Consider the following 24,806-nt stretch of genomic DNA (forward strand, 5'->3'; position numbering starts at 1 on the left):
TCCACTGCAGAAGCCTCCAAGGTGTAAGTCGGCTGGGCTAATTCAGGATACCTGCAGTCCTGGGCAGAGTTTCCAAACAAGGGGAGTCATGATCAAGTTAGCAGGAAAACTCTTGGTCAGTGTGATACGTGTTTACACCCCACTTCAGATGATGCCTGCTGCTGTGCTTGTGTACCTTGAGAAGTAAAAGACAGCAAATTGAGTTTTTGTGGCCTATAGCATAGCAGGGCACTTTACAGTCGTCTATTAAATTAAGTCTTTACTGTCTTTGTGGATGAATCTGTTTTACAGTCCTCTGCCTCTCGGAAAAAGAGCTCTAACGGTGATGTGCCTTGACTCACTAACTGTAGATGGACTTTCAGACCAGGTCTCTGAGACTCTTTCCACTCAAAATGAAGGGAAGGACGGGTACTCAGCTCTCGATAGCATAAAGGTAGGGCTGCCTTCGGGTACCTTCGTAGCAGAGTGGAGTTGTCCCACCACGGGCTGGTCCCAAGCAGGTTAGTGAGTCTTGCTGCAAGGAGATGAAGCTTCCTTCCTTTCTGTTGTGCTGGAGTTTGGGGCTTGGTAAAGCTGTGATTTTCCTTAGCCCATTTACCGTGTGTGCGAGAGAGACAGAAAGAGAGAAACAGAGGTGCTTTTTAAGTATCTAATTGTTTTAAACGTTATATTTGAAAATCTGGATGTGACTGTTTTTGAGACATGCTGAAAGGAGGTAACGTGGAAAACCTGACTGGACGATTTCGGTGACATCTTAATTTATATGCTGTAGGTGCACTATATTATATGCTATTAATTTTTCGTTTCTCTCTTTAAAATGAACCTGGTTATGTAAAGAGAAATCTTTCCATCCTCCCAGCTGCTGCATGCTGCAGCAGAGGGAAGCGTGTTGAGAGCGGCGTATGATATGTTGGTCTTTGCCTGCTGGAGAGCTGCAGTTGAAACCTCTGAATGAGCAGCCACGTTCCCCAAGGCTAGGACATGAATGATAAATGTATATTTGGCAATCTGATTAGTAAAGCCTTTGCACACTTGGCTAGTTGTATCCTGTTTCCTGGAAGGCTGCCAGATGGAGGAGAAACGGAAATGTAATGGATTGCAAGGCTTTTTTCTGTTGGTTGGTTGCAAAAAGGCTGAATAAACAGGAGTTGCCTTGAGGTAGGCGAAGTCTTGCTATTTGAAGTCACGCAAGCCTTGCTCTGGCTCAGCTGTATTTTGTTTTCAGTGCTCTGTAGGTTGTGTTAGTGACACTCAGTGAGGTTGGGGGAGCCTATTGCAACTGGATTTAGTTTAGCTTTTTTAAAACAAATCATAATCCCAGCCTCTTTGGGCGGAGGGAGAAGTTCCAGCAGCTGCCTGACGAGCCGCACACCAGCCCGTTTAATGGGGATCCTCGGCAGAGCTGCAGCCAGAGCTGCCTGACGCACATGTACCAGGGCTGCTGCTTCTTGAAGCGTGCGGTAGGTAATCAACATCAACTAGTAGTGTTTGAGTGCCAAAATAATTCGGTGCTATAGACTCAGTTGAATTTCGATTGATTTAAGGATTTCTATTCTGATGTTTTGAACACTTTTTTTAAAAAAAACATGTGTTTTGCAGATCACTGGCGCTCTGGTATAGAGACCCAGCATGTTTTTCTGTTTACAGTTAACTTCTTAGGAAATTTTTAAAAAGAAAGCCGTGAAATATTGCAAAACTCCCTCCATGTCCCCCCAGATAAAGTTAAAACAGTTGAGTTGGGTAGCTACTGACAAGAAAACGAATTTTAGGGGAGTGTTTAGTTGCCATCTGGAATTTTTCATTCATGTTAAAAAGTCAAAGTATTTGAAAAATCATGTCACAGCTCTGAAATCCTGAGGTTGTTTGCAGACAGGAGATTTCAGGAATAAGTATACATTGATTCTTTTGATTTTTCTTCTGGTCTCAGAGCTGTTTGGTTATACACAAGACACGCAAACAAACTTTTCTCAGCAGTCAGGAGAAGTCTTTTTTTTTTTTTTTTTTTTTTTTGAAGACAGAAGAAGCTGAGATTTAAGCATGCTTGTAATGATGTCAGAGCCATAGCTATGGCGATTGGGGTGTGCAGGAGAATACAAGGACTAAATACCAAGATCTACTTTAATAAACGATAGTAACACAGTTTTCTAAAATCGAGTAGTATCTGCTGCTGCTGTCACCTTCCTGTTCATGAGAAGCCATCCTCTTCTCCCTTTGTTTATAAATAAAACCATCTACCTTTGACAAATGGATTTGATAAACATAACTAGCATCCTCTCTATCAGGCAGCATTTTATTAAGTCATTAATTCTGTTGCAAGCAGATTTATGTAGGCATCAAATGCTTTGGGTAATCTCTTTTATGTAGTTAGAAGTAGAGACTAAGATAAAAAAGTAATAACTTTGCTATGTTTTGGCAAACTGATACTTTAGATGATGCTCTTGTTATTTCCTTTGTTTGCCTCTTTGAAATAATATTTTCCCCTTAGTGTGTCTGGCTTGCTTCACAGTGCCCTGTAACAGCAGAGGTGGGTTTTGATATCTTGTAACCTTTGTTAAAGCACATTGACTATTTTTTAATTATTAACACTTACAGCATTGTACATAGTATTTCCACTGGATGATTTCATTGTACAGCCTTCTCCAACGTTGCCTTTGCTTAGCTTGGATATGAAACCAAGTCTGAAAGCGAATACTTTGGCTGAAATGATGGCATCTTTTGGCAGCTGTGGATTACCAGGTGTTCTGCATTATTGTCTTTTACCCTTAATAAAATACCTTGTGTCACAACTATTAGCAGCTCAACAAAGGTTGGACCACACAGGGTCTGCTGGTCAGGATAGAGGTAGAAAGGTTGAAGAAAAAAAGGAGTGGGGGAAGGGGGAATGAGCTATGTGAAAGCAGCTGTTTTGGCTGCTGTTTCTGCTTTCCTGCTTTGTGTTCTGCAGTGTCTCCTGTATTTATTACTTTCAATATCATGGTGGTTTTCACAATTGACTTTGTGTTAGTGTCTAGCAGTCCAAGTTTGAAACTGGCCACATCTTGAGAGAGAGTGAGTATGGCTGAGGATCCTGTTCCCTTTCTCCCTCCCCCAAAACAGTTTTCTTTCCTGAAAAGTTTGTCCAAATAGCTTACCAAAAAGATGAAATATTACCAAGATTACGTCTTGGTAATGTCAGCAGGCGTCCTGTCAATTGTCAGCACTGTGAACGTACCGCCTGCTTGCGAGTATCGTCTTCACATTTGGGATTCTCATAGAAACTTTTCCCTGCCTTGTGCTAGCATCCAGCTATTTTTACTTAACTGCATAGTTTCTTTAGAAACTGCTGTATAGATTAAAAACACATGGGTACCAGAGCATGGTTCAGCAGAGCAATGCTGAAAGCCAGAGGATCATGTTAATGGTTGGTAAATGCACATTTCAAATGCAGTACCATAAGAAGATTCTTTATCATTCTGGGGTGTGTTTTTTCTGGCATGTTTGCAAAAGTATATCCATGAAGCAGAGTAGTGCATTCTCGTCGTTAAAAATGTGCAATGACTAAAATAACTGTTGCAGACTTTGAAGGTCATGAATATGGCTTAATCAAATGCAAAATGCATAATTGCTTGCAAAATTTGATGTATCGGTGATTTTCCTTGTTAGATGGTTGTAGAAGTACTGTATTTTGTGACTGAAATTATTATTGCAATTTTTTTCCAGGCGACTGGCTGGCAATGACCTTTCTTTTATCCATCCAAAGGCCTTGTCTGGGTTGAAAGAACTCAAAGTTCTGTAAGTAATCGGGTTTTAGAGCTTCATAGCTAGCTGCATGCTTTCTTAGTGCATGGCCAGCCTGTTTACTGGTAGGCTGGAGGAAATTTTTTTGCCCCCCTCCCCAGTTATAGCTCTCCTACTTTTTTTTTTTTTTTTTTAACAAAGCCTGCTATAAGTGGTGATGATGAGCAGTGAACTTGACTAAACTCTAATTACTGTGTTTAATTAGAACACTTACTTGCTTCTGAAGTATATCTTGTAGCAGAAGAATCCTAAGAAAAGGAAAAATCCTAAAAAGGACATGTAAAGCTTTTTGTTGTTCTCTACTTTCTCAGTTTACTCCATCGGGTGCCCCAACATTATCAGGTAGTACTAGTATTTACAGAGATTTAAAATGCTGTTGACCTTTCAATTGTCCGCTACCAGTGATAGAAATAATTTCTATAGTTTGATGCTTCTGTAGGTGAAAATGACTTACTATTAGGAAAAAAAGTTTTAATTAAAAAAAAAAAAAATTAGAATTGTGTGCCCTGTTTCCCATACCCTGTTTTCCTTTCTGAGATAAGAATAGCCATTTCAAATGTTTTTCCATAGCGAAGGATAAAAAGAGCTTTCTGTTGTTAGGGGTTTTAAAAACCTGTAGCCAGTAATTGTAGCATTTGTGCTGATGTAAATATTTCCAATTGCTAGTAGGGTAATAGTTAATTAAACAGATATTTAAAATAAATAGTGGAAAAGGACCTTGAGGTTTTAAAGAAGAAGCATAAACAGACAGCATAAGCAGGGTACAGATTAGGAAACTGCCCATCTGCAATACTACTTAATATGATGTTTTGTAAATTGAACGCAGGGTGTCAAAGCTCTTGAAGGTATCTCTGTCAGGATCGTCAACACTGGAGGTGCCTGAAATTCTAGCAGTTCTTGAAAACTTTGGGACTTCAGTGTTAATTAACAGTTAACTTAGTTGTGCACTCACATTTTATGCCAGTATGCCCCAAAATCTAATAAGATTTTATAATGTGTGAGATCTCAGTTATTTACATTCTCTGTATAAAAGAACTCATCATGCAATAATATGTTGTCCCAGAAGAGAAGTTCTTAAAAAAAACCCCAGTATAACTTAATTCAGCTTGGCTCTAGTTTCATTCTGTGTCTTTTTAATGTTGTGCCCAGAGGTGTTTTGTTGTGAACACACTTTGTAAATTAGATTGCTAATGCATTGTGTATTGATGCGGCTTTAAGAAAAATTAGAGGTTTGTGTATTTTGTAGCATGTATAGGATGATTTCACAAGAAAATAATAAAATATCACTCATTGTAGCAAATTTGTACTAGTGTTAAGTTGTTCAACCTCTTCAGTGAGTTCCCAGGGGAATTTCAGCATGTTATGTCAGAGGCTTGTTCTCTGCAAATTAATGCAGTTAATTAATGAGTTGTAAATAAAACTGAAATAGGCCATTTTCTTGTTTCATTGTTGCCTTTGGGTGTCTGGTCTTGATAATTCTACATGCTTTTATGTACACTAGAAATCTGTGAAATCATAACAGGACCGTGGGCTCTTCTGTCACCTCTACTGTTGATGAAGATTATTGTCAAATTCTACTTTACTAACGCAATGGATTTTTACAGAACCCTACAGAACAATCAGCTGAAGACTGTACCTAATGAGGCCATCAGAGGATTAAGTGGTTTACAGTCCTTGTAAGTTTTCTCACTTTGCTTTTGTTCTTGTATTGCTCTCCCAAGTTCTACTTTCAGTCACTTTGTATGCATCTGCTTTGTTCTGTAGAGTCTTGAAGTATAATCATGTATGTGTAATAATGTACCTGGACTTTCTGATATTGCAGTTTCAACTGGAGCAAAGTTTCCCAAGTTAAGTTCATAAGGAATTTTGTCATCTTTGGTGGGGCGACCCAAATCCAAACTCTTTCAAAACCCAAACGCAGGTGCAAGATTGCTATATAAACGCAGTGATGGTGGAGTTTAACATTTATCATCTTTCTTGCATGTCCTAAGGTGTTTAAGCAATTTTAAAATGTTGTGCAAAAATGAATCATGCCCAAGTCTTTTGTATCCGGAGGAGGAAAAGGGGTTTCTGGGAAGGAGTATTGTTTGAGACGTGCATAGTATTGGTTTTACTGGAAGGTGTTGAAATCACACAGACAGTTATGAAGACCTTGGCCATTATTGCTAGTTGCTCATAAGATATTTCATATGTGCTTATGCTATCTCATGGCTTATTATGTTTTTATAAAGCATCTTAATCAGACTTTAATAGTTAGTTACAGCTCTCTAGGTGGTAGATGCTTATCACTGTGGTGAGGAGGCGGAGGGGGGAAGGGCTTCACAATTTTTCCTGCTTTCTGCTTAGCTACAGAGAGAGAGGGCAGATTATTCCCTCTGTGCCAAAATTCAGGTTTCTGGCCTAAGATCCTGTTTCTTTCAGTGTTGCATCAGATTATGGAATAGTTTTGCAAAAAAGAAAAAAAAAAACCAAAAAAAACCCCATAGCTTTGCAAAGTTGCTTTGCATACTATTGCACAACTTTTGCAAAGGTGCTTTCTGCATTCCCTAAACTTGGATCTTGGCCACTACCCTTTCATAGTTGCTCGGGTATTCCCGCCTTTTCCATCTGAAGAAAGCAGCACGGGCCAAATAAGATTGGCTGCAGGTTATCCCGCTGGGGAGCGGGAGCCTGTGCGGTGCAGGGACATGCCACCTCTCGGTGCAGCCACAGACCTGCTTCTGCCGGGCTGCTTACCGGCGAGGATCTCCTGCGTGCGACAGCGAGCGTGGGCAGCACACTCCTCGTAGAAGGAGAGAGCAGCGAGTTTTGGTGCCGTGAGTTGGCCCGGACTTTTCCAGGGTTTTGGATCCAAGAGTAGGACAGATGCAGGTTTCCATTTGCAGCCGTTTTGCGAATTTAATATCCGCTTTTCCCTCTTGTTTTAGTGTGCGTGTGTGCGTAGAGGAGAGAATACCTTGGTCTGAGGGCCACAGTCTGCTTTGTGCAAATACTATGCGTTGTAATAAAAATCCTTCAAATTACATGATGTGAATAACCCTTTAGTAATTATTTAAAAAAACAAAACAATACTCCTTCCTGGCTTCCAGCATTTCTGTGATGCCAAAAAAAGAAACTACTTTACTAAATACTTTTGTTCTCTACAAATCATCCATTTCATTTTCTCTAGTTTTTTCTCTTTTTGTCTACTTATTTACAGTAATGTTTGTTCTCTAATTACAGTTTAAAATATTAAATCTCCAGTTGCTGGTTTCATGATAGTTTTATGTGCAAAAGGGAAGGGACAAAACCAAGGGAAAAAAAATGAATGTATAAATGAAGCCAGCATCTCTCTCTCTTATATGTTTTTAATATGATTGGAAAGAAGATGATGTTAGAGCTATTTAAAAAAAGCAGACATTTTAATTGTTGAAAAAAATCATGGAATGATTATGTACTATTGTATAATGTAACCAGTATAATCGCTTGACATAACATCATTGTAATTAAAATATAACAGTAACAGTTTGAAGTGTGGTGAGGTTTCCCTTTCTGGGAGCTTCATTGTTCATAGGCAAATGACAAACTGTATCAATTTTAGGAAGGTGAAAAAGGAGGAAATTGGGTTAATAAGTGGCAAGCTACTTGTTACTTCTTTTTCTGAGGAAAACAAAACGGAGATTTCAGAGTAGCTGTTAGAAATATGGTGGGCAAATGCAGTCTGGAAGTCATCAGTGTCAGAAGCTCAGAAAGGTGGGGCGTTTTTTTGTTGCTTGGTTTCTTTTCTTCCACTGCTGTGGATCAGGCTTTGGGTTGTCCCCCTCTTTGTTCCCGAGAAGGATATCTGTCTGCATTGCAAGATCACCGTAATTTGTTAGAAATGGCAGAAGTTTGAGAATAAATAAGTTTTTGAGACAAGCGTAGTGAGAAATGTAAAGCATTTTTCCTAAGCAATTTGTTTACTTCACCAGAATTTATTTCTGCAACTTTAATGAATTTCAGGAAAACTTTCAGCTTCTTGCATCACTCATAAAATTACAGTGTAATTATGCATATCCCATACTAATGTAGGGAGCACCTTCTGGCAACGGAATGTAGGACTGGTCCTCTGAATTTTGTGTGTAGGCATGGAAACATAAGTGTCAGCATGCTGCTTTATTAATTTTTTAAAAAGGGGGGGGGTGTGATTTATTTGCACACCCCCCCCCCCCCCCCCCCCAGGAATTTGTGTCAAAAATGGATTTAAAGCTCCTGAGCTGCTGTGACCTTCTTCTAGCAGAATATATGTTAGAAAACCTGCTTCTACCTTTTTAATATATAATCTCTATCCAAAACCTGCAAGTTTAAACATCACTTAACTGACTCTGTTTTGGCAGTTTCCCAGTTTGCTCTGAAGTAAGCTTTAGGGGGATTTTTTTCTTGGTGAAGACACAAATTACTTGCTCATAAAACTTTATAGTATATTGATAATCATTTGGTTTGCAACTCCTGTAGCACTGTCCAATTTCTCTCTTAATGTGCTCCAATTTCTAGCTGCGTAGGAAGACGGTTGCCACACTGCATACACTGCATTAACAAGCCCAGTAAACATACCTGGGTGGAAATAAAGGAGATGGTTACAGGAGCTTCATGATCTCTAATGTTTATATTATAGCTGGCGAGTAGCCAGCCTGGTTCAGAATACTAAACGACAGCTCTTTATTTTCTGTTTACGTTGGATATTTTCCCAGCTTTGGCCTCCGAAAGAGAGTTAGAATAGAGTCCTTATTTATGGAGGTGAAATTTAGCAAAATGAAAGAGTTTTGCGGAGTGGAAACTCACTGCCTAGCACCCCAGAAAGGTTTAGCTGGTGGGATGTATTCTCGCATCGCAAGATGCTGTGGTATCTGGGACCGTGGGACCGCACTGCCGAGACAGAAGGCACTACTAGTTGCCTGGCTTGTGCCCGCAGCTTTTGGCAGCAGAAAAAGCTGACAGATAAGGAGCTTCGCAAATGTAAATAATAGTCTTGATGCATTTCAATAACTGCAAAGCATCAACAGTGTATTTTTGTTATAACAAGGTAATGAAGCGGCATACTTTGTACTTTAAGTCTGGAAATGGTGTCGGTGAGGTTTATTGGCGATCCCAGGGTCATAGGGAGAACCAGAGGTGGTTAAAGCGGTGTGCTGCTCCAGCAGCATGCGCAGAGCCCGAAAGGACCGGGGAGCCATTTCAGAGGGTCACTTCTTTAAGTGCCTTAGCATATTTGACAGCGATGACTTATTTTGGTAACACTGCTTATTCCAAGCTTTGACCCAGACTGCCGGGATTTGTAAAATGGTTCTGTAAACTACAGCAACTTCTAGGGTTGCTCTAACTCACCCCAGAAACCCAGCTACATAGAATTTTAAGTCAGAGCACAGAATATTCTAGTACGATCCTCAGGGTGTAACGAATGCTGGAACTAGGTTATTTAAACAAAGACTTTCAGATGCTTTGGAAAGGGGAACTGTCTTGCATTTAAACTCAAAAAACCCTAATTGCTGCTAATTTTAGTGGGTATTTGCCATCAAATCCAGGAATCATTTCTGAAAGCTTGTCAATAGCTGCCGATGTATTGGAGACGATTTATTATAATTGTAGTTCAGGAATCGCCGAGTTACTGTCCCTGCACATGTGCAGACATGCCCACATGCAGGGAACGTTAGAGCGTTCTGCAGCAATAGTTCAAAGCACTGCAGCTACGCTGTTATGCCAGATTCCCAAATTGTGGGTATTGGGATTGTGCCAGTGTGGTACTCAACTGTGATAGCTCCTGCCTTTCTCTTTTGTGTGGGTGTTCACCTGAGCTGCAGGGTAAGTGTCTTCATGCATGTGGTCAGCAGTAATTTTCTGCGGTACCCGGTAGCAGTTCTGGCTCCCCAGCCTGGTCTGCTTGCAGTCTCCGCTGCAGGATCATAACCAGTTTTGCAGTCTGCCTCCCTATCTCAGAAGGCTGGAGCAGGCTTGAGGCAGGATGGGGCAGGAAGCATGAATGTGCTGAACTGGGATATGATTGTATTTTCTGGGAGAGGGAATCAGCTTGGCCCAGGCAGGAAAGACTGGGATCGAAAGAAACGAGAGCAGGGTCTTGCTTTGCAGGGTAAAGATGCACGGCAAAAGGGTGGTGACAGAGGATGGAGGCGTATTTCAGTCAGTCAGGACACATTTAAAATATGTGCTGTAGCAGATATCAGCTACAGCCCGGCATTTCTAGCTTTTTCTGATTTTAGAAAGGATTCCTTACAGAGATCAAGTTACATCTGTATTTATAAAAAACCAAAACCCAAATCAAATCTAGAAACATTCTGCTGGTACCATAATGAAACAGCACGGCTTTAAGCGGTAGTTCACGCAATTTTAGTAACGTAAACCATAAGCACGTTGAAAGGTGTCAGAAGGGAAGATCTCCGAATTTGGAGAGGACAATGCAAACAATGTCTTGTATCAAAAAATACAGTTCTGTTCTAATTCTGCTAATTTTTTCTTAAAGTGTGTTTCATGGCTTCTGTTGATAGTTTTCTGATTCTGGATTATAGAGTTTTGAAGGACAGGGGTATCTGTAAGGATAGCCTTGTCTGGGAGGCTGTGGAAGATGTTCATTAACAGCAATGACTAGATGACGTTAAGAAGCATTATATGGTCTTATATGTAGTATGCATCTTTAACAGTGGCAGGTGGTTTTTCAACTAATCAAATTTTAATGGGTAGTCTTCAGATGTTTTTTAGTTTCCTGCTTTGCTGTTATTAAAGGGTTAAAGGAGACCAGCCCTCAAGTGAGTCTGTGTTAAGCTATAGGATTGAACTATCACCAGAATGGGGAAGGAAGAAATTCACGTGCATTTTCTTTTTAACCTGCAAAAACAATACAAACTTAAATACACTGAATATGCTTTTCTCCCTTGCATTTTTTTAGAGTAAAGAATGTATAAGAGCTCTCCTGTGCATGTTTGTGCTGACAAATCTTTAAATATGCAGCAGTTTAAATATACTGCTTCGTGAACTTTACATACTTGCTGAATGACAAGAGTCTCATTTTTCTATGTTCACCTTTAGAAGCTGTTCTGGTTTTCTCAAAAGTGAGATATGGGTATTTCTTGTGAGCTTTAGGAATCTCTGGGATTTTTGTAGCCATATTTTTTTTTTTTTAACTGTCTGGGCTTGCTTAAGGAATTGCTAATGTTTAAATAAAAGTCAGGAAATAATTTAGAAACAGAATGACCAGAAACTTAACCAGGATGGTGGAAGTTACACAGCATGTACATAAAAATTAGCTGAATTCTCTAAGGGCAATGTAGCAAACTTGGTATGATCTCTGACTGGTACCATCTTAAACATTTAAATGGAAGAAATAGATGTGCTGGCACATCAGTACTGGTGGCTGAAATATGGCATGTATCATTAGTTTCTGAGAGCTGCTGTAAATTTGTCTTTGAATAAAGCAAATCCTTGTGTTGATGTTCTCAACACATAAGGTACAGAGAGCCGCTGCTTGATACGGTGAGCAAACGCGCTGAGTATTTTAAAGTACCTGTGTTAACATGGTGGGTTTATTGCCTTGCGTTGTAGCAGAATTTCCTGGGTACCGGGCTTATCAACTTCAAAACCTAAAAATCTACTCCAGTGTTATTTGAATGATTTCTTTGTGGTTTTTGAAGGAGCACTTTAAAGAGCAAAGTTCTTTAACAATTGCCATTGAGCAGAAGTGGTTTAACATGAGTTGGGAGTGATTTTCCTTTTGTTAACATCAACGTTAAACTTCCGCTATTAGTACAAGGCTGTTAAAATTTCCCAGTCGCTGAAGGCTGGAAGGCTGAGTGTGGTCACAGATGAGAGCTAGTGAGGCTGGGATAGCAGCTGCAAATAAATCTGTAATGGTCTCCTCTGTTGAGGCAGATAGTATTAACAAACTGTGTGGTAGTGCATTCATAATGAATATTATTACTAAGATGATGTTTATGAGATGTCTCTTGCATGTGCAACACCCAGGTGGGCTTTGTGGCAAGGAGCCTGGCCGGCTCCTTGGGGAGCATCTACAGCGATGGACACCGGCATGCTGTTTGTGGTTTGTCCCAGCAGAGCGAGAGTTGACCATAACATGCCTGGAGAGACTACAGGGTGGGAGCAAAACACAGGGTTTTTTTTCCTCCCCGTACTGAGCTTTGTGCCCAGCTCTCCCCCTCGCGTTCCTGATCCCTCCAGACCGGCTGGGATCACACAGAGCTGTGGATTTCGCAGCCTGGCTGCAGCACGACCCTACCTGCGTGGCCGAGGATGCTCTGCCTTGCCTTCCCCTGGTCCGGCGGGAAGGCACCCTCACTGCCCAGCACCTGGCATCTTTTGGACGATGGGAGAAGAATAAACCAGAGGAGCAGCACTGGAGGGACTAGGCAGCCGGAGGAGACGTGCTAGCGTGGTTCTGGAGGCCTCCGCAGCGCTATCCACAAGGGATGCAGGCTGTAGGGTGCTGCCCTAAGCAGCGCTGCTGGCCAGCCCAGACGGGGCCATGAATATCCTTTCCTCCATGGTGACCTGGCCTCTTAGCCTTTTTAACCCTGTAAGTAGGTGCTGTGCCCAGTGACCCCGCTGCTGTGCCCGCTTCGTTGGCAAGCACCTGCTTTTGTGCAAGTGTCTGGCATGGGAGCTTCTGCTGCGGTTTGGTGTGGTACGGGGCTGTTTCTGAGACCAGGGAAGGAGGGAGCTTGGCTGGCTCCTGGGAGATCCCAGGGAAACACTGAGATCTGGTGATTTTTTTTTTTTTTTTTTTTTTTCTTAAGCTCCCAGTGCTCCAGAAACGAATATATTTAGTTTTTTCCTGCCTTCTTTCCCCCCCCCTCCTCCCCACTGTAATATATTAGAAAAGCTGGCTGCCATGCTGTGCCACCTCCCAGGTATCGGCTCTCCATATACTAGCGTACTCCTGGCAGGCATGGCCTAAGATCTGTAGTGAAAAGCTTTATGAAAATTTGAAATACACTGGAGTCAGAATGGTGGTTTTGTGTGTGTTTATGTTACTGTATAAATATAAAAAATTCGTATATATGTGTCTGTTCGACTTTGGAACTTTTATTCATTTGAATCGAGGTAGGAGTTCATATTAGTTTACAGTTTCCTTAAAACTGAGTTAATTGCTTGAAGACCTTTAAGTTGCTATGTTCTTTACCTGGTTTAACAATATGTCAAATACTGATATAAGAGCTGCTGAATATATAGGTTCTATCATCCTCCTGCTCTTTCTTCTTGTGGAATTGGAGTTTGTGTGAGGAGGGAACCTGACAGGTAATGAAAGTGAAGATGACAGCTCCGCAAGTAAACTCTGAATTTATAGACTAAAATGTAAAGGTCTCTCACAAGCCAATGCCTATAGGGAAGCTGGAATTGGAGTAGCTTCTGAAAGATTAAGGAATTTAAGTACATGCTGCAAGCTCTAATTTAAAGAACATAGTCTTATCTTTAACACTTTAATGGAAAAGGACAGTCTTTGAAAAAGTTCAGTCCAAGAGAAGAATATTATTTGTACTTTGCTAGTCATTGGAGCTAGTGAATACTCCCTTATCCCATCTTAAAGAGGTGTGGTCCTTAGTTGTAATATTTTGTGGAAGTTGTCAAATGTTTTAGGTTTGCTTTTCAGTTGTTTTACAAGGTACTCCGTTATGTGCATTTCATGCTAAATAGAAGCGTTTCAGCTGTGTTTTTTTCATTCAACATAATGTGGATAAGCTTTGACTGTTTGGAAGAGAAAAAAAAGAAAAAAAATAACTGTGGTACATCAGGCTTACGCTAAGAGGCATGAAGGAACACAAAAAATGCGGATGAGACAAATGGCCAAATTAGTTAAAAATAAGTCTTGAGGTATGACAATTAGTAACAGAAATCCAGCACCAATAAATATTTTTTGTGTAATCGTAGTAATACCCACTTTGGTTCTTTTGATGCTGTGCTTGTTGCTATAACTTTTGTAAATCACAGGTTTTCCCTTTAAAACTGTAAATGAAGGTCAATGAAAACTCTGGGCAAACCATCCGTTTTCAACTATTGTACTGATATATCTGTTGGCCTCTGGGAAAACCTTGGGCTAGCACAGTGATCTTCAGACGCAGGGATCGGGAAGTCGCTATGTAAATGGAGAGTGGGAGACACGCAAATAATCACAGCAGGATGCCCTGTCTGTCTTCTTGACTTTGGCTTTATGATTTAGCATCGCTAATTACTTTCAGCCCTACTCAGACATCGCATTTGTTAAGATGGTGCCAAAAGTTTGTAAAGAAGTGACAGAAGAGCCAGAAAAACGCCCTCTTTCACCTTCCAAACCTCCCTGCTCAATGCCAACGGCGGGTGGTGTTCTCCTTTCCCCTCCTCGGTTTTATTGCTACGGGCAGGAGAGGATGAACGCAACAGACTGCATGGCTGTGGAGAGCCATCAGTTTAAGATGCAGAGTTACTTCGGTACTTGATCCACCTGCACTGGGGGACAGAGGTTTTGGCAAAGCAAGCTAGGGATGAAGCGTCCGTCATCTTCTCCATGACCCTCTCTGTTCTCCCTGGCTGCGAGTTCGACTCCCTTGTTATCTGTGTCCGTCCCTCCTCTGGTCATCTTCTGCTTTAACGGTGGGAGCGGAGGAGCAGGGCTTGGGGCTTCATTATGTGTTTTTGTTTTGTGAAGTCTGCTAGAGTAAATGGAATTTAGCAAGGAGCACAGTGAAAGTACAAACAAGGCGTAGACAAGTAGTCACAAGGACTGAGGCCTGCCTCTCGAGTCTCTCTCAAAAAAAAAACTAAAAAAAAAAAAGGGGGGGAGGTTAGGGAGAAATTAGTTGGAGAAGACTCGGATATGTTTATTCCACTGGAAAATAATTCTTTTGATCTTCAGGGAGGTGTGTGAATTTAGGAGAGAGAAGAAAGACAGGTAATTTCTAGTTTTGTTTTTTTTTCTGAAGCAGAGCCGCAGGCTTTTTTCCTTCCCCCCCCCTCCATTTTTTTCTTTATTATTATCAGACATTTAATTTCTCTGAAACGTTCCAGTCTCAGTGCAGCCTAAAAGCATTCAAACAGAATAGTGTACACACCTGTCAGACCATGGGGCAAATGATAAGGGGATGCCAGTTATATGAACCGTAGGAATTAGCTCTTTGATGTATAGCTTTAGAGCTAATGGCACCTCACTCTTCTAAGGAGAGAGCCTTTGACTGCAGACAGTTTTGTAAGTTCCCACTTGTATTGGTGTATTTGTTGCTTAATTTGATGTATTTCTTGACTTTATTACATGGAAATTCAGCTGCTGACTTTTTTTCCTAATAATTTGAAATATGTAAACCATTGTATATCACAACAACAAAACTCTTTTACGGAAATAGATTAAGTGCATTAATTCTTGATCAAGCTTGTCTTCTGCCTTTGAATTCAGCATGTCCTTTAAGTGTTGAGGTCCAGAAGCATTTTCACTACTATTGAAGCTGTCGTGACTGTGCCCAGGGACAAATGCAGCACAGTGACTTGGTCCACTCTGCCAGCCCAGAGAGGGACGGGATGAATGGCTGGAGGCAATGACTTCTTAAACTAACCCAGCTGGACTTTCAAGAGCATGTCTGATCATGGCTTTAGAAACACAGTGAATGCTTAATGTAACTCAAAACCTGTGCTGATTTGTGTCGTAATGAACATCGATGCTAATGGAGGAGGGTATACGTGTTTTGTCTCCCTGGACAGCAGCATACATACCATGGCTGGTACACCAGTCATTTCAAAGCGGTTACGCAAGGTGTTTTCTTCCATGTTTGCAGCAAAGTCACCACGGTTCAGCTGAGTGCTGATCTAGAGAAGACAGCCTCTAGGTCAGAGGACAGTCAAACATTGCCTGTTGCTCTCAGCCCTACGCTGGCTCGGATCGGTTACGATCCCATTTTTTTCATCTCGTGGGCTATCGCTGCTGACCTTTCCTCTCATCCCCATATGAAGAATAGTGCTTTATTAATGTTTTGCTTCCTCCTGGCTCATCCCTTGCCGGTGCCCGTTCCTGGGGCTTCCATCCATGTAAATCCAAGCTTAAGCTTTTAGTATGGGTGATCTTCTGCTTTTGTCGCTGACACATCTGCTTACGTGGCATAGTGTGGATGTGGACGAACCTGAACCAGTCCCCGTCTGTGTCTTTTGCCTGCCCTGGTTGCCATTGATGCTATCCAAGTAACTACACTGCTAGTGTAGGAAGATGAAAAAAACAACTTGGTTCAGAGTGCATTGCATGAGGAAAAAGTACGTGTCATTTTGCACGAGAGTTTCTGTTGTCACTGCCAAAGCCATCAGACAAGGAGTTGCAGTATCAGGTTTGTCAGTTGTCGTGGATCAGGATTCTGGCCGAGACTCTGACAGTAACACCTGCACGTCCCGTTGCGAGGGCTTCACATCTGGAGCTGGAGCTGAGGATGTGCATTTTAGCCTCCTAGGTTTCCAGGTGTGGAGTGTTGGCTTTTTTTTTTTTTATGCTTTGAAACCTGAAGAAGCAGTGAAACTCCATAGCGTAGGTGAGCTGGTAACTGTAGCAGAACTAATTGTCGCACATGGTTTGACTTCCTGTATGAAAGAGAGTTAAGTCACTTTCCACGTGTGTTACTACTACTAATGTTTGCGATCGGAGTTCATTTGGGGAAAAAAGTGTGGTGGCAAATCCAGTAATGTATGTACAATAGTCAACAGTGCAAATGTGCTGTTTTGCGTTTTTTTGTGGAGCATGTTAGAAAGGATCAGGTGCAAGAGTGAAAGAAATTTTTCAGTTTTGGTTGATGATATAATGTTTTATTTGTCAGGATAATTCATAACTCTGACTTTGTTCAAGAACTGCTTTTAATAATCTTGTTCTCTGAAGTAGTCGCTGAAGGTGTACAGCAGTACCACAAAAGAAAGCATATAACAGTATATGATGCTATCGACAATGTATCTGTAGGGATAATCAGTTCAAATGAGTAAATGCCTCTGCAATCTTTGATACACTATCAAGCTACCATTTTGAAGACTTGTTCCAGTATTAGCAGCTGGGGGTTTTGTGAGGGCGAGATGTCTATTGAGTTACCAATTCAATTTGTTAAGCTGATTATAAGCATATGAATTTGTTAAAATGTTTTTATTAAAAATGTCTGAGAAGTTTTTTATGAAGCTTTCTTTTATGGGCTCTTCATTTGCCTTATGGGGTGTTCATGCATCGTTCAGTAAACCGTTGAACTTTCCAATATTAAATTATTTCAGTAAAGCACATTTAAGCTTAAAAAAAAAAATTCAGGAGTAATAGGACTTTAATTGCTTTTTTTTTACTTATCTGTAGTTTGTGAGTTCACTATGTGAATTCTTTGTGTTTTAATGTAGGCGTTTAGATGCTAACCATATTACTGCCATACCAGAAGACAGTTTTGAGGGTCTGGTGCAGTTGCGTCACCTTTGGTTGGATGACAACAGTTTGACAGAAGTTCCCATCTATCCGCTCAGCAATCTCCCCTCTCTGCAGGCGTTAACGCTGGCTCTCAACAAAATAACACACATTCCTGACTATGCATTTACAAACCTTTCAAGTCTTGTTGTTCTGTGAGTATTTGTAAATGTATTTCATAGGTCACTTTGATTCTCTCCTCAGTTACAGTTTTGGTTAATCTAGGATGGCACTGAAAATGGTATTTTGCTATGTTTTAGCTCAGTTGTCTAATAACAATCTATACCACCAATGCGAGATGACACCACGTATACTAGACAACCCGCTGAAGGTTTGCTAAAGGCTTTCTCCTAAACAGAAAGTCAAATGGGCTATGGGTAGTGAGATTGATGTATATATTTTCCTGACACCTCATTTTAGTAATGAATATTTAAAACCAGTGGTTGTCAGAGAAAGCTTTCAGAGATATTAAAAGAAGAAAATATTATCTGCCACAGACCTGTTTCTGTGTAGTCTTAAATATCTTCTAGGATGAATATGAAAAATTAGGTTGATTTATATGTTTAAATCATATTTTTATCACGCTTCTGGAGAGTGAGTAAAGGTTTAAAATAGGTTGTCTTGACTGCAGGCAATCTCTTCTGTTCCCATATGAGGATGAAATATTTCTGTCTGGAAGTAAAAGACACTCTTCTGCATAATCCACCCCATGCAATGTTTTTTCTAAACCATTTAGCTGTCTTGATTTCATAGAAATATCTGCTAATTTGTTAATTTATATGAAATCATTCGTTTTCATGCTTGTTTTGTTTTTGCTTTGCAGGCATCTTCATAATAATAAAATAAAAACTATAGGAAAACACTGTTTTGATGGATTAGACAACCTTGAAACCTTGTAAGTATGTTTCTTAAAGTAATTTGTAATTCAGTGTTTGTCTCATTCCCAGCTTAATCAAGGTTACCTTACTGGTATGGTGAAGATTTTGCAAATAAGGCACGTGTGCACCACGCAACACATACCACCAACATTTAGGTCCAGCTCAGGTTTTGGAACTGAAGGCTAGTATGAGTGCAGTGCTCCACCAAAACTAATTAACTATGCTGAGAAGCAGGTAAATATTAGCCTGGGTGAAATGTCACCCAGGCCATGATGTGGCTCTAATGTTCCTAGCCCTGACCTAGCTGGTATATCTTTGCATAGCACTCCACCGAGTCAGGTGGATATATCAGAAGTGTTTGAGTGGCCCTGTGGGTGATAAGGGACAAATATTTGTTTCTCAGATTTAGTGTAGGATTAAACATATTTGAGATACACTGCCAAAACTGTTGTGTGATGATAGGAGGTTTCTCAGAGGGCCGCTGCGGGCTGTTCACCACTGCTCCTCCATTACTGGATGGGCACCAGTGCCTGCCAAGGAGACTGTTGCTCATGTGTCCCCGCAACTCCCGAACTGATCCTGTGCAGGCGGGTAGAAGACAGCCCAGCTGCTGGTTCCCAGGCTCTCGTACAAGAGATTCACCTGAGTTCACTTAAAATACTGGCAAATACTAAGATTAGGGACTGGTTTATCTGAAGCAGTGAGCCTTATGTTCCTTCGGACAGAAACAGGGAATGGGGACGGGAAGCATCACCTTCCCCTCGCCCCGTGTCTGCTGTCCCCACTGACAATTCATACTCCCCCCCAGAACTGGGAGGCTGGAGCGGCCGGATCCTAGCTCCGCAGTACTCTTAAACCTCCAGAGTGCCTCCTTGGCGAGGAATGGTTTTCAGCCACTTGGATCACAATCTCCATTTCCCTTCAGCTCACTCAGTGAATGTCTAATAAGTGGTATCTCCTTCAGTGGTGCATTTCGTTATGCTTAGGAGAATGCTAAATACATAAAACAAATGAAGGAGGGCAAGGGCAAGCCAGTGACAACTTCTGTTAACATGAGGAGTTGGAGGAGTCCAGGAATGCTGCTTACTCCAGATCTTGTCATTCTCTTAGAGTCTATATAGAGTCATAGAATGGTTTGGGTTGGAAGGGACCTTAAAGATCTTCTAGTTCCAACCCCCATGCCATGGGCAGGGACACTTTCTACTAGACCAGGTTGCTCCAAGCCCCATCCAACCTGGCCTTGAACACTTCCAGGGATGGGGCATCCACAACCTCTGTGGGCAACCTGTTCCAGTGCCTCACCACCCTCAGTGAAGAACTTCCTCCTTACATCTAATCTAGATCTACCCTCTTTCAGTTTAAAGCCATTACCCCTTGTCCTATCACTCCAGGCCCTTGGAAAAAGTCCCTCTCCGGCTTTCTTGTAGGCCCCCTTTAGGTACTGGCAGGCTGCTGTAAGGTCTCCCCGGAGCCTTCTCTTCTCCAGGCTGAATAACCCCAACTCTCTCAGCCTGTCTTCATAGGAGAGGTGCTCCAGCCCCCGATCATCTTCGTGGCCCTCCTCTGGGCCACTCCAACAGGTCCATGTCCTTCTTATGTTGGGGGCCCCAGAGCTGAATGCAGTACTGCAGGTGGGGTCTCACGAGAGCAGAGTAGAGGGAGAGAATCACCTCCCTTGACCTGCTGGTCATGCTTCTTTTGATGCAGCCCAGGATACAGTTGGCTTTCTGGGCTGCAAACACACATTGCCAGGTCATGCTGAGCTTCTTGTCAACCAGCATCCCCAAGTCCTTCTCCTTTGGGCTGCTCTCAATCCATTCTTTGCCCAGCCTGTATTTGTGCTTGGGATTGCCCTGACCTATGTGCAGGACCTTGCACTTGGCCTTGTTGAACTTCATGAGGTTCACATGGGCCCGCCTTTCAAGCCTGTCAAGGTCCCTCTGGATGTCATCCCTTCCCTCCAGCGTGTCGACTGCACCACACAGCTCGGTGTCATCAGCAAACTTGCTGAGGGTGCACTCAATCCCACTGTCCATTTAGCCAACAAAGATGTTAAACAGCGCTGGTCCCAGTGCCAACCCCTGAGGAGCGCTGCTTGTCACTGGTCTCCACTTGGACATTGAGCCATTGACTGCAACTCTGTGAGTGCAACCATCCAGCCAATTCCTTATCCACCAAGTGGTCCATCAGTCAAATCCATGTCTCTGCAATTTAGAGACAAGGATGTCATGCAGGACAGCGTTAAATGCTTTGCACAAGTCCAGGTAGATGACATCAGTCGCTCTTCCCTTATTCACCAGTGCTGTAACCCTGTCACAGAAGGCCACCAAATTTGTCAGGCACAATTTGCCCTTAGTGAAGCCCTGTTGGCTGTCACCAATCACCTCCTTATTTTCCATGTGCCTTAGCAGAGTTTGCAGGAGGATCTGCTCCATGATCTTGCTGGGCACAGAGGTGAGACTGACTGGCCTGTAGTTCCCTGGCTCTTCCTTTTTTCTCTTTTTAAAAATGGGGGTTATGTTTCCCCTTTTCCAGTCAGTGGGAACTTCCCTGGACTGCCATGACTTCTCAAATAGGATGGATAGTGGCTTAGCCGCTTCCTCCGCTAGTTCCCTCAGGACCTGCAGATGCACCTCATCAGGTCCCATGCACTTGTGTACCTTCAGGTTCCTTAGATGGTCTCAAACCTGATTTTCTCCTACAGTGGGCAGTTCTTCATTGTCCCAGTCCCCGCCTTTGCCTTCTGCAACTTGGGCAGTGTGGCTGGAGCACTTGCTGGTGAAGACTGAGGCAAAAAAGTCGTTGAGTGCCTCGGCCTTCTCCATGTCCCCGGTAACCAGGTCTCCCGTTTGCTTCCAGAGAGGGACCACGTTTTCCCTAGTCTTCCTTTTATCAACGACGTACGGATAGAAGCTTTTCTTGTTGCCCTTGACGTTCCTGGCCAGATTTAATTCTAGCAGGGCTTTAGCTTTCCTAACTTGAGCCCTGGCTGCTCAGACAATTTCTCTGTACTCCTCTCAGGCTACGTGTCCTTGCTTCCACCCTCTGTAGGCTTCCTTTTTGTGTTTGAATTTGTCCAGGAGCTCCTTGTTCATCCGTGCAGGCTTCCTGGTGGTTTTGCATGACTTCCTCTTTGTTGGGATGCATGGCTCCTGAGCTTGGAAGAGGAGATCCTTGAATATTAACCAGCTTGCATGGGCCCCTCTTCCCTCCAGGGCTGTATCCCATGGTGCTCTACCAAGCAGATCCCTGAAGAGGCCAAAGTCTGCTCTCCTGAAGGCCAGGGTAGGGAGCTGGCTGTGCGCCCTCCTCACTGCCCTCAGGGTCTTGAACTCCACCATTTCATGGTCACTGCAGCCGAGGCTGCCCTTGAGCTTCACATTCCCCACCAGCCCCTCCTTGTCGGTGAGAACAAGGTCCAGCGAAGCACCTCTCCTCGTTGACTCCTCCATCGCTTGGAGAAGGAAGTTGTCATCAACACATTCCAGGAACCTCCTGGATTGCTTATGCCCTGCTGTGTTGTCCCTCCAACAGATACTGGGGTGGCTGAAGTCCACCATGAGGACCAGGGCTTGTGAACGTGAGGCTGCTCCTCTCTGTCTGTAGAGGGCCTCATCTGCTCGGTCTTTCTGGTCGGGTGGTCTGTAGCAGACCCCCACTGTAATGTCGCCTCTGTCTGTCCTCCCTTTAATCCTGACCAATAAGCTCTCGGTGGGCTCCTCATCCATCAGTTAAGAACCTCAATGAAGTAATAATTAGATGCTATGTAATATGCACAGCTGATGTAAGGCTCTCAAAATGTTTTTGCTGCTCATAAGGAGTCCTTTTTGCAGAAAAATGACTGTGGCAGGTCCTGACATTACTGCTAGAATGATGACAAGTTAACTGAGATTTCAACTGATCCCTATCACCGATGTGCACTGATTCAGTGTGATGAGATTTTCCTCTGCTTCTGTTCAGTATTTATAATTGTTTTTGCTACAAGGTCTGCTATTACCTAATGGCTTATTTACTGTTTGTTTTATAAAACCTGAAAAAAAGGGTTTCTTAGTAAGCTAATAAAGAGTAGTTGTTTGTATTTACTATTTTTTTTTTTTTAACTTTGAAATCTTAGTTCATTTCCATGTAAATTCTGTTGAAGAAAAGTCTGTGAGGTGTTGAATAATACTGAGCTTCACTGTAAGGAAATGTCATTTGACTTAATGTGAATAATCCTCTGGATAATATTAAATATCTTACCTAAGTTATTAGCTGGTTATAAAGCACGTAAAACATCAGAAGACTAAATCTAAGTTAAGTTATTCTATGGCCTAGTTTACTTTCATTGAATTGTCTTAAACAAAAATTATTTTGACAATTCATGATCACTACTAAGAATTTTACAATTTTACAAAATTTGTTTTTTCTAGGGATTTAAATTATAACAACATGGTAGAGTTCCCTGAAGCCATAAAAGCACTCCCAAGTCTAAAGGAGTTGTGAGTATTACTTATTCTCCCTTTTTACCAGTTTTCTTTCTCCTTTCCATAAATAAAAAGAGAAAAGAAATTCCTGGATTTAAGAATGCTTGTCTCATTATGCAGCAACCTAAATCAGATTAAGTTATGCTAAGTGAAGCTATAATTAAAGGAAAATGCAATCATCAGCTAGAGAGGGAACCTATTGAAAATGATTTTGGAGTTATATAAGCAAGCAATTATTCAGGAGAACCATTAGCATAGATCTTAATCATGAGCTGGTTTTGGCCTCCAGTAGCAGAATGAAGTATTCACTGATCACACGTTTTCCTTGTCCCCTCCTTGAGAGAGGAGGGAGAAGAGAGAAAGCACAGGATCGTGTTTTGTACAGAATAGTTTAATGAAATATTTTCAGTTTAGCTGATGTGCACTAGACAGAAATCATACCTTCAAAGTTATTCCTACAGTTTGACTTACTCCTGTTTAACTACAATCCTGTTTTTGGCAGGAATGGGAATTGAGTAGGTGTGAAGAAAATTACTATTGGTTGAATTTACTGGCAGTATATTTTTAAATTTTGGGTTTCTTCTTTGCTAATATCTTTAGGGGATTTCACAGTAACTACATTTCCATAATTCCTGATGGTGCATTTGCAGGAAACCCCCTTCTAAGAACGATGTAAGTAATTTTCATGCATCTATTTTTAGTCTTTAGCAGACAATGACTGAAAGAACAATGATTGAAACATGTTCTTCATTTTCCAGACATTTGTATGATAATCCTTTGTCTTTTGTGGGGAACTCAGCATTTCAGAATCTGTCAGATCTGCATTCCCTGTAAGTATCCTCTCAACTACAGAGTACGATAAATGGATAAGAAATGTTATGGCTAAGAACACAAAATAACTAAATTTTCTGACTGCCTCTTACCTTATAATTTTTTTGCAGTAAGCTTTAACATTGTTATTGTTGGGAATATCCAGTTTCTTAAGAAGCTCTAGTAAATACGCTTTACAACCTTCTTATTTTTTTTATTTTTTTTTTTAAATCTTCTTTATCTTGCATAAGACACATAACCTCAGGCCAAATGCTCAGGTTCTTACTTAAACAAACTGCAATATGTCCTAGGTGGTTTTTGAACAGAGATGTACATTGTGAGAATGTTTTGCAGGTTAGTGCATGCATGCTCTCAAAACGTATCAGTTCTGGGGGTGACAAGTAAGCAAAATGGAGTGAGACTTCAAACTTTGAACTACAAACTACCTATGAGTTTATGCCCTTTTCATATGTGTATTGATATGATTCTTCCCAGCTTGATGAATTCCAGTTGTTTGCTAACGGAGGAGTAGTTTATTAAGCAAACTACTAGTATAAGCAGCAGTGAAAAAACTTAGCTTTTACACACTATTCGTGTGTAGAATTTAAACAAAAGCAGTAAGAATGTTAGAATGTCTCCACAGTGAAAATATCTACCTGATAGGAGGATTGAATGTAACAATTCATTTGCATAATAGTTTACAGCTAATTTTTGTGGGGAATTTTTTTAGGGTCATTCGGGGTGCCAGCATGGTGCAGTGGTTTCCTAATTTGACAGGAACCGTTAATCTGGAGAGCTTGTAAGTATCTTCTACAGAAATAATTTCCAATAATTTCTTGGTTTTGCCTTTTGTGAAGCGATTAAATATGATTAGTGGATCTGGAGAGCAACTGGATATATGTTCTCTTCCCTGTCAATAAATGTAATTATATAGCTTTCCTTACTGTGATACCTGGGTGCCTCTTAATTATTATTTTTTTAATAGGGTAAGCTAACAACAGCCTATGAAAAGGCCATTGATACTAACCCTAACTCACAGAACTGAAAACCAGAAAAGTTGGCCTCTTCCGAAAACCCAACCCCCAAAAAATTTTGGTGGGTGAATCTAGCACCCTGAGAGCTGAGACACTATCCTTATTCTGCTCTTCCATACGCTTGTTATGCCATCTACCATCAACAATGCAAACATTTATATATGGGTTGTTTTTTTTTTTCCCCCAGAACTCTAACAGGGACCAAGATAAACAGCATTCCTGTTAATTTATGCCAAGAGCAAAAGGTGCTACGAACTTTGTAAGTATATATATTGTGCTCCTATTTTCATCTGCATCAAAATGTTTTAAAAGAAACTTAAATTTAATTTAAAGCACAAGTATTGCTTAGAATCGCTCATCCTAGTAGTTCTATGAAAGTTGGAAATCTCATTCTGGTTTCTTGATTCTTCAAATCAAGATTCGTGGCAGA

General features: G+C 41.4%; 1 protein-coding gene across 1 annotated transcript in view; it reads left to right on the top strand.

The window, feature by feature from the left end:
* The window catches only part of LGR4 (leucine rich repeat containing G protein-coupled receptor 4), an 84,846-nt gene that overhangs the window by 47,053 nt on the left and 12,987 nt on the right, over window positions 1-24,806 (top strand). Inside the window, exons 3-11 of the mRNA XM_052811285.1 lie at window positions 3,700-3,771; window positions 5,382-5,453; window positions 17,131-17,346; window positions 18,015-18,086; window positions 22,479-22,547; window positions 23,133-23,204; window positions 23,291-23,362; window positions 24,073-24,141; window positions 24,564-24,635. Of these exons, the coding sequence (XP_052667245.1) occupies window positions 3,700-3,771; window positions 5,382-5,453; window positions 17,131-17,346; window positions 18,015-18,086; window positions 22,479-22,547; window positions 23,133-23,204; window positions 23,291-23,362; window positions 24,073-24,141; window positions 24,564-24,635 (786 nt within the window). The remainder of the gene's footprint in view (window positions 1-3,699; window positions 3,772-5,381; window positions 5,454-17,130; window positions 17,347-18,014; window positions 18,087-22,478; window positions 22,548-23,132; window positions 23,205-23,290; window positions 23,363-24,072; window positions 24,142-24,563; window positions 24,636-24,806) is intronic.

The sequence above is a fragment of the Harpia harpyja genome, chromosome 16, assembly GCF_026419915.1.
Source record: "Harpia harpyja isolate bHarHar1 chromosome 16, bHarHar1 primary haplotype, whole genome shotgun sequence".
In the NCBI taxonomy this organism is placed as follows: Eukaryota; Metazoa; Chordata; class Aves; order Accipitriformes; family Accipitridae; genus Harpia; species Harpia harpyja.